Here is a 10311-nt window from a genome sequence, read left to right on the forward strand (position 1 = left end):
GGACTACATGTCCAATAATTCCTGGCTTGGAGTAATGTAAATATGCATATCACATACCTGAGTGATCCCTGTTGAAGCTACAAATCACTGTAGTTTTTCCCACTACCACAGTGATAGCAGCAATCTTTTCGGTCCAGTTTTTTTAGTGAATACAAGGTGTCCTCTGATTGGATGAGGTGGAGATTGCTACATCACTACCCTGCCTCTCCACCTTGTTGAATCAGAGAATGCCTTATATTCACTGAGAATAATACCAGGTATTCTGTGAATGGCGGTAGTGCAGAGCAACCGACCCCCTGTGGTTATTTTGTAGAAAGGAAAGCTGCATGGCACTGGAGCCAAAAACTTGCTGCAGTGTAGTAGTGGTGACTACTACAGTGATTTGCAGCTCCTACAGTGATCAACCTACATGTATATACCTAATATTGGCAGAATTATAGGGATGTTGGTTCGAATCCCAACCATGGCACCTCCTGCCTGGAGTTTGCATGTTCTCCCTGTGCCTGCCTGGGTCTCCTTCGGGTACTTCGGTTCCCTCCCATACTCCAAAGACATGCTGGTAGGTTAATCGGATCCTGTCTAAATCTTCTCCAGTATGTGTATATATGAATGTAAGTTAGAGACTTTAGATTGTACACCCCTTGAGGGTTAGGGACTGATGTTTATGTACAATATATATGTAAAGCGCTGCATAAACTGATGGCGCTATATAAGTACCCTTAATTTAAAAAAAAATGAAATCTATGCACCCTTGTAGTGTACTTATATGAGGACCATTTTTGAAGACTACAAGATGGTAAGACACCCTTGAAGGGACATTCATTTGTGTCTTTCAAAGATGTTAACTGCCAGTATCTGCCTGTAACTGCATCTTCCCCCATCAACATAAAATCTTATCAGAAACCTAAGCATACACTGAGCATGCTGTTTTTTAACACATTACAAGAAATCTGTATTTTTCCACTCTCCTAAACTGCAAGCTCAGACATGACTCTAATCGGCTCATATTTGCTCTGAACTCTCCTTCCCTTTAAATGTGGTCCCAAGCTGATTAAGCACCATCCACCTTCCCTTCATGCGGTTGTTAAGGTGACTGATGAGGTTGCTTTCATGAGCAAAGTACAGGTTTTCGGCTGCAACAGATATAATTTCCTTCAAGGTGCAGTGGCAGGCAACTGCAACAGAGTGAGCCAGAAAGAAATCTTTACATTTAGAGCAAATATCTTATGCAGGTTGTGCTTATTTAATTCACAGATTAAGCACATCCTATAGATAAGAGGAATGTATTATTGTAAATAAGCTTCCACTGAAGATACATTAGCATTGCAATACCGTTTCTATAATCCATGCATAAGTTTTCTGGCCCAATTCACACTTGTGATTAGCGTGAGAATCTGGATTTTGAATTCCGAAGATTCCTGCAGCCAAAATGATAGATGTTTGCAAATAGCTGCAAGTGCTCAGCCTATACAAAGCAATGACAGGCTGATGGAGCCCACAGCTCAGATGTAACCAGACTTCTACTGATTACCTGCGATTAGGCACAGATGATCATCCCTGGATGCAGAACATTTGTCCCTAACTGCATCAGTAGAAGGACCGGTTCACCAGATTCGAACAGGAAAACCAGAATCTAAAAGGAAAGCAACCTGTGTTCCTGTGTGATTCCTATACATTCCCCTGTGTGATCGCACAAAAAGTAGTGCATGCGCTACTTTTGACAAACACACAGCACCAAATTGCAAAGTACTGCGGTACCATGTGATCTGTTGCCTGCAAATGCCCTGCATTTAAAATCTGCCATTAACAATGTATTGCCCCCCCCCCCCCCAAGCGGATTGCAAAGGCAGTGCATTTTGAACGTGGTGCAGGAAACATGCACAGAATGTGCCTTTCCAGCACCATGTTGTAGTGTGAACCTTCCCAAAGTACACCCAAACATCTGCGAACAGCTGCAGGTGCCGTCAGCCTGTCATTGTTTTGCGTAGACTGAGGCTATTCGCAAACACTTGTTTTTCTGGCCGCAAGGATCTTCTGATTCTTACCACGGAAATTCGTACTATAGTCCTAACCACAAGTGTGAACCTAGCATTACTGATTTATTGATTACAGCAGGTAAATTAAAATAAGAACAATTCATACAGGTTTTAACAAATTAATAAAAAAAAAAAAAAAAACTTGCTTGTGATAAATAAAAAAACGAAAAAAACCCTAAAAATGGGGACTTTTGAGGCACAACATAAGCATAAAAACATGATTTATTGTATACGGTATATCAAAGTGCTACATATGTTGGATTTTGATATATAGAAAATCATGTTTGCCTACGGTATGTTGTCTCTCAAAAGTCTCCATTCTTAGGTCTTTTTTTGGTTTAAATATCCAATATTAGGGATGCAGCACTAATATATATTTTAATATTGATAATTTTGCATTTGATAAATGTAGGCTGCAAATCACAATGGAATATTGGCTGTGACATAGTAGAGTGTATTTAAAGCTTTCAGATGCAGAAGAGGTTAATGAAAGATGTGTCACTGCGATGGTGCTACATGAGGGGTTGTGGTTACATATGCTAATGTTTCTCTAGCCTATTGGTCACAGGTCGACTTCTAGCTATTAATAAGGGAACATAAGCCCTTCCTGGAGACTGACCTCACCTCTTATCCTGATACTTGCATCATGGCACCAACCAGCTGCATCCAACTGGGCAGGTAGGTTTTTATAAATCAGTCCTTTCATTATACTGTTTGTCTTTCATTAATACTTTTATTTTTTGATCAGTGACTGAATATTAGCTACGTTAAGCTGTTCTTCACAGGCACACTATCTTGTATAAGGTGCGTATATGAAGAATAAAAGAACACTCAGTTTTACGATAGCACTCCTGTTTGAGCAACCTTCAAAGGTTTCCAGGTATTAGAGTTCCTCAAAACAGCTGGCATCCATCTATCCATCCATCCCAGTCTTTAGAAACCTGCAGGTGTATTAAAGAGGTGACGTGGTATGTTGACCTTCGGTGAGTTTAATTAATGCAGGAATTATATTTTGCCCAGTTGCAGTTTGTATCTTAGTTCTAACATACAGTAGGTTACAATGAGCTATCAGTGCTACTGGCAGAATAAAAATCAGAAATGTAGAATTGCACACACCTACAGTATTTTACAGAGTTATTGTAATGTTATATGTACAGAAATATATACTACTACCTGTCATTGACTTGTTTGTAGATATATACAGTGTATATAAGAATTACTGAATGCTCCTAAAATGACAGGGACATCCTGAACCTGAGTAAAAAAATAGAAATGAGTAATATGCTCTTTCTTATCTTTTCATTTTACTGCATCCATTACTGGCAGCTGACTCTGCACATTAAGCAGCTTCTACCTTTTGGCTCCCTGGTAACCAATGGACAGATGTACTGTATGCATTATATATTGCCTCATACAACTAGCCTTCCCAGACTTAAAGAGGCATTTCAGTTCCAGCCATTGCTTTTCCAAACACAAAACTGCCCAAACCATTGCGTATGTTAAAGAGGAGCTTCAGCATCACCCCCCCCCAAAAAAAAAAGAAAAGTCAGCAGCAACAAATACGGTAGCTGCTGACTTTTAATAAAATGACACTTACCTGTTCAGGTGTCCAGTGCTGTTCTTACCTGGGTCGTTCTTCACCGGTCTTCTGCATTTTTACTTTGAGATGCTGGCTGCACAGCCAGCTTTCCACTGAAAAACAACAAAAAAGAAAAAAAAAAAAGAAAAATTCCCAGCTCTAACTTGCCAGCTAGCTTGCATACAAACCGAATTAACCTGTCTAACAGTATGCGTTAAAAACAGGGGTTTAGTTAGCACACATTTGCAAACACATAAGTAAGCTACAGAGCCTTGTCACGGCACCCCAATATTCTGTAGTTCCTAACTCTCCAATTTTAAGAGCCCCATAGTAGAGGCACATGCATTTAATGGATAGACCAAGGGCACGTGGACCTGAGGGAGCCCACACCTCCCTAAAGGTACAGGAGCGCACTGGACACCCAGCTCCTTGCTGTGAAGGCCAGTTATAGACTGGGGCAGTGGTCATTTTTTGAACTTTCCACTGTAAAAGCATGAGCTACACTGCACTTTGTGAATGGTCTCGCAGCCTTCTGGTACCTGTGATGTGTCCCAGAAGGCTACGGGCAAAGAGAGGGAGGGCTGAACTTCAGAAGTGGGAGCAGGTACCTATCAAAATTAGATACCCCCCCCCAAAGGAAATGTCAAAGAGTGGGAGAGGATGGGGGGAGCCAGAAAAGGGAAACTTCCCTTTATGTGTGAAGTTCAGCTTTAAACAAATGTAACTGCACTGCAGAGGCCCATTGTTAACATCATCAACATGTCCTTGCAGTGCATCTTTATGACCCTTTCTAAAAAAGCAAGAGTTGCTCATCTGTGTGCGTAAGTATAAGAGAATGTTGTTCCTTATATACCAGTCCTTCCTGTGCCAAAATTCACAGAAGCCACAACCATATGTGAACTATTCAGATGGGCGATTAAGCCCGTCCTCCATGCAGAACTGCTGGCAGATACCTGTGCATCAACCTCAAAGCTACGTGCAGGCAGCCCATAAGGGGGCTGCACACACAGCACCGGTATGGACACAATCTCATGTCAAAGTTTGACATGTGGGCAGTAGATTTGTAATCCTTTTGCTACTAGCATTAGTAAATAGATAGGAACGTATATCACATTTACTCATTTTAAACAATTTTTTTACATTTCTTCAGTTACTGCCAGGTTTCTTGCCTATGCAAATGATGTCATACATCCCAGGAGTCTTCTGAAGGGGAAAAGGGTTTTTCTAAGCAAAGCATACCCTTAACTTGTATGCCTGAACTAAGGGCAGATGGATTCAAGGAAGTAAATGCTTCATGAGCCCTTACTCGAGATGGCCACAGTCAGAAATGCTAGCAGTGTTTTTCAAAGTGATTTCTCTGCAAAACAAAGCAACGAGACTTGGATGGAAATTAATTAAAGTGAAACTTAACTGCATCTGAGCACCACAAACCAAAATGCTATTTAATTAATTGCTAATATTCAAAGAAAACTCACCCATTCATCCATGTCTTCATGCTTTATTTTGCTGAGAATTAATATTAATTAATATTTCTGGCAGTGGCCATCTTGAGTAAGGGCAGATGATTAATCTAGCATTTACTTCCTGGAACCCATATGTCTTTAGCTCAGGCATTGGCTGAGCTGAGAACACTCCCTCCACTTCTGAAGGCTCCTGGGATGTGTGACATCCTTTGCCTAGGCATAGAAATGAGGAAGTAACTAAAGAAATGTAAAGCTAGCAGCATAAGGATTAAAAATAGTCAATGTTGATTGAGAGAGTGAAGTTCCACTTTAAATAGCATTTTTGCTTTGTGGTGCTCAGATTCAGTGTTGTTCCACTTTAACTGGCAATTGTACGGTCATGCAACACTGTACACAAATAAAAATGTATATAATTATTTTTACACAAATAGATCTTTCTTTTGGAGATGTTTGATCACCACTGGGTTTTTTCATTTTTATTATATAAATGAAAAAAGACCTAAAATGCTGAATAAAAAACAATATTTTTTACTTTTTGCTATTAAACATATCCAATAAAAAAAATAACAAAAATCAAATTTCTTCCTAAATTTAGGCCAAAATGTATTCTCCAACATGTCTTTGGTAAAAAAAATCCCAATAAGTGTATATTGATTGTTTTGTGTGAAAATATTAGTGTCAAACGATTGTACATATACTGGCATTTTTATTTATTTTTTTTATATTACTAATAGCAGTGATCAGAGGCCTATAGTGGGACTGTGATAGTGTGGCAGTCAATCTGACACTAACACTGGGTGTGAACTGACCAAGTGACACTGACATCTCCAGTGACACTAATACAGTGATCAGTAATAGTACTATACTCTGTCGCTTTACTAATGACACTTGCTGAGAAGGGGTTAACATCTATGAAGAGGGAGAGAGAGAGCAGTGATGCTGCACTTGGGCACAGCAGTGGATCGAGATTGGTATCAGGTAAGTAAGTATATGGGGGGGGCTGGTCACAGAAGGTTTTTCACCTTAAAACAGAGCTCCACCCAAAAAGGGATGTTCCGTTTTAATTCTTTGTCCCCCACTCCCCATTAAGGATTGGCACTTTTGGGGAGCGGGTACCCGAATTTGACAGGTACCTGCTCCCACTTCTACTGCGATCACCTAAAGGCGATCAGAAGCAGAAGTTGTCCTCCCTCCCTGTAGTCTTCTGGGACATGTGACAGGTCCCAGAAGACTGCAGGACCATTCACAAAGTGCAGCACTTCTCACGCATGCAAAGTGGGCACCCAGCTGTGAAGCCGCAAGCTGTCACAGCCAGGTGCCCACACTGAAGATGCCGGCGCCAGGGAGAGAAGACGGCCGGTGAAACCAGCCGTGGTGAGGACACCGTTGAACTGAGGGACAGGTAAGTGACTGTATTTTAAAAGTCAGCAGCTTCAGTTTTTGGAGCTGCTGACTTTTATTTTTTTTTTCAGCTGGAACTGCGCTTTAATGCATTGTAGGCATTAGGGTAAAAAAACTTTCTGGTTTTAGAATAATTTTAAATCACTTCTTACTGTTGCCCAGGATTACATGTCCCATGAAGAATTGCTTCTCACACAATCATGCACTAAGGCCTCATGCACAGTGGAACATTTTTCTGCTGGCAGAACGCGCGTGAATGCAAAAACGTGTGTAAATACAGTACTGTGTTTAGCGCTAAGATGTTTATTCATTTCATTGGCCAAAGTATTTGCCATTGAAGTGAATAAGCACCCAAGCGCTAAACGCAGTTAGCGCGTATGTGCGTTTTGACGCATTTAGGTGCATTTACACGGGTTTTTGCCATGTTTAGTGTTTCTTGCCAAAACGTTCCTCTCCTGAACACGATTCAGGAGAGGAACTTCGTTCAGAAGAGGGGTAGAAAGGAGGGAGATGGAGGGGGAGAGAGGAAGGAGGGAGTTGGAGGAGGAGAGAAGAAGGAGTGAGATGGAGGGGGAGAGAGGAAGGAGGGAGATGGAGGAGGAAGAGAAGGTAGGGAGATGGAGGAGGAGAGAAGGAGGGAGATGGAGGAGGAAGAGAAGGTAGTGAGATGGGGAGAGTTCAGCTGTAGTGCACAGCTTAGCTCACTCACCCAGGTTGGTCTCCGCAGGCTCAGGCAGAGGAATCTATCTTGCAGCCATTATGTAGTTGTCGGCTGCAGTGCTTGAAATTTCCAACCCACACATCTTCTCAGGCTAAGCACTGGTTAGGAGTTGGAGTGTGGTTGGGGCAGACAGGAGGAGAGGGGCGGGAGGAGGCAGTGTACATCGATCTCCTCTCTCCTCTCCTGTCCATGCAGGGAAGGGGAGCTGGAAGTGTGCTGTCTGGGCTATGTGAGCCGCTGCAGACAGCTTATCTTGGATAAAGTTTGCCTAGGGGGGCGCAGCTGAAATTTGGGGGAGGATAGCCCACCCCAGCACCCCCCTAGATCCGGCCATGTCTTTGACGCATTTAGCGCTCTTGGCCAAAACGTTCCTCTCCTGAACGTGATTATTCTGCGTTCAGAAGAGGAACATTTAACTGCCCCTAAACTCTGCCGCTCCTAAACTCTGGTAAAAGCCTATGTGTACATGGATATAAAGGCTTTTTTTGAGTTGAGTTCAGGGGCTTTGGCAAAAAAACTCCAAAAGCTCCTAAACTTACGTTTAGGAGTAGCAGAGTACTAAAGGCTCTAAAGTGTGTTTGATAAATCTACAGGTAAAAAAGAAAAAAATGCTATAATGGTATGCTATATTACATTGTGAAAGTACAATTTGGCACATACCACTGATATCCCATTTTAGGTAAGTCCAATGTTAGTAGTTATGTGACAAGAGCAAAAACTAGCTTTCCCTAAGGACAACTTGTTCTTTACAGCTTTCCTCCTCAGTGTAACGCATATAGTAAAATACTTATTGTCAGACCTAGTCTGAAGAGCTTCACTGTATGGCCTTGCCCGGCACTGCACAGCCTTTCATTAAGTAGGTTTGGATGGAGTATAAAAAGATTTATTGTTCGCAGTCTGTGTCCCAATGCAGAAATTTCCCTTTACTTTCTGCCCTGGAGCTGCAACAGGAAGTAAATGGAGATCTCCTGAAAGTCTGGGGAATTCCCATCTCAGATCATTGTCACTGAAACATTTGTTCCCATTAAATGATTTCCTCTCACCTCTTGTTCTGCTGACAAAATTTTGGTTTTCCCCTCACTTTTTATCTCAGTGACAATAGTTATTAAAACATAGAGAACGGGTGGATTTCCCCAGCAAGAACACAGCAATAAACATTTTACAGAGATTTTTATAATTGCATAATCTATCACAAATGAAAAAAGTTGGAGGTAAAATGTATACATCTGTTTGATTTATGGAGAACCATGCAGCCCTAACACATGAATTTTCTAATCTTCTACATATTGGACATATCTTTATGCATGCATTCATTAGAATGTACAACAATGCTGTTTGCAAATGCATTTGATTTGAAAATCAATTCACTTAGTATTGGGAAACACTGGCAAATGTGTCTTAAGTTTTCCAAGTAAAAGTAAGGCCCAGTATCATTTTTGTGCACCATTTAATCAGTTATCTCTTGATTTTTTTTTTCAGCTTGTCCACTCTCTTTCTGCAATGTACATGTCGATGTCACTGAATGGTTCTTGGATGTTAGAGTTTTGCATAGACAATGGTTGGAAAACAGACACAGAGACATCATCCTCAAACGTTCACAAATGTTTTAACACCAGAACGAATACCTGAATTTTGTATACCTCCCAGGCATCAAAGCCAGAAAGACCTGAAAGTCAAACCTCATTATTTGTCCATCCCTGACCTCAGTAGCTCAGTATTTGAAGCAATAAAGCCTTGCTCCTTTGATACACATATTATCCAAGTGGATAGTGTTGAAGAATCTCTCGAAGAAGATAATACTAATGCTGATCCTCAATCACAGGCTGCTCTGTCATTACCCCATCTACTAAAAGCACCTACCTGCTATGGGTTTTGTACCTTGTTGGAAAGCCCAAACACAAGAAGAAAAGAGTCACTTTTTCACAACGATCCTGCTAATCCACCCATTTTGCTACCTCGATCTCGATCTAATACTGTCTCATGCAAAGAAATAACTTCACAGAATAAGTTCACTACAAAATCAAGGCCTCTGAGACGTTCTGGTACTTTAGATAGTGATACAACTTCATCTACTGAGTCATCACCATTAAGCTCTCCTCTTCTTTACAGATCCCTTCCTATGTCCCTGTTAAAAGCTTTTAACCAAGAAAAAATCTTCTCCAGAGCTTTGAAAGTTGGGTGCAAGTCTTCTTTCAGGAATAACTCAGTGTCTAGTGATGAAGACAGTTCAACAGATAGCAGCCCATGTGTCACCAGAAGACCTTCCCAAGAGTGGACACTGCATCCTCCTGCACATTCTCACACAGGTCTGTTGTTAACTCTGAATCAGTTCCCTATGGATAACACTTTAACTTTGGACACCGGAGGAATATTGCGTTTGTCCACTGAATACAGAGCTGAAAGCCTAAGGCTCCGTATCCGACTTGTTAGTGCTGAGGGACTTTACAGAGAGTCTGTAGATTCGAAACATATCAATTGCAGTATTTCCTTATCAGTCGTACCTGGGAAAAATCAAAAGCAAAGAAGCACCTTGATCAGAGGAAGCCGAAACCCAATCTTCAATGAAGATTTCTATTTCGAGGGCCTTGAAGCTCATGATCTTCTCCAGAAAACATTGAAAATTAAAGCCCTAAATAAGGGATCTGGTGTACGAAGAGAAACTATCCTAGGGAGAAGCAAACTCCATCTTCTCAGTGTTCTAGTGCTCTAAGACATGTACATTATCTGCTTGGTTGGTACTGAATCATTTTGAATTAAAAGCAAATAAAACAATATATTTCATACATTGATAGTGTGTATATTTGTGTTCTGTCCGCACACCTTCATATAAACAGTCATTTAGAGTCTTTTTTTCTTGCTTCTGAGTGCAGCTGTGTCTTAGCCAATGTGTCTAGGCACATTGTGGCATTTAGATTTGTAGTCTGGTGCAGAATTTGGGGGTATACAAAAATCTACATTTGGAGAGGAGAGCACTGGCATAAATTACGCACAAATGCACGTATATGCATTAGAGATGAGCGAATCGAAGTAGGCGAAGTGGAATTCGTTTCGAATATTGGAAAATTTTCGATTCGCGCCGAATCCGAAAAATAGCCTACTTCGGACGCGCGA

General features: G+C 41.2%; 1 protein-coding gene across 1 annotated transcript; it reads left to right on the top strand.

Moving 5' to 3' along the window:
- The first annotated feature begins 2598 nt into the window (after positions 1–2598).
- LOC149467629 (C2 calcium-dependent domain-containing protein 4C-like) lies at positions 2599–9989 on the top strand. Its single transcript, XM_089671464.1, has 2 exons — positions 2599–2714; positions 8680–9989. Exon 2 carries the CDS (start codon positions 8756–8758, stop codon positions 9908–9910), a length of 1155 nt encoding a protein of 384 aa, XP_089527590.1. The 5' UTR covers positions 2599–2714; positions 8680–8755; the 3' UTR covers positions 9911–9989.
- Positions 9990–10311: the final 322 nt, after the last annotated feature.

Source organism: Staurois parvus, unplaced genomic scaffold (assembly GCF_062004578.1).
Source record: "Staurois parvus isolate SC_StPar_1 unplaced genomic scaffold, SC_StPar_1.0 ptg000105l, whole genome shotgun sequence".
Taxonomy (NCBI): domain Eukaryota; kingdom Metazoa; phylum Chordata; class Amphibia; order Anura; family Ranidae; genus Staurois; species Staurois parvus.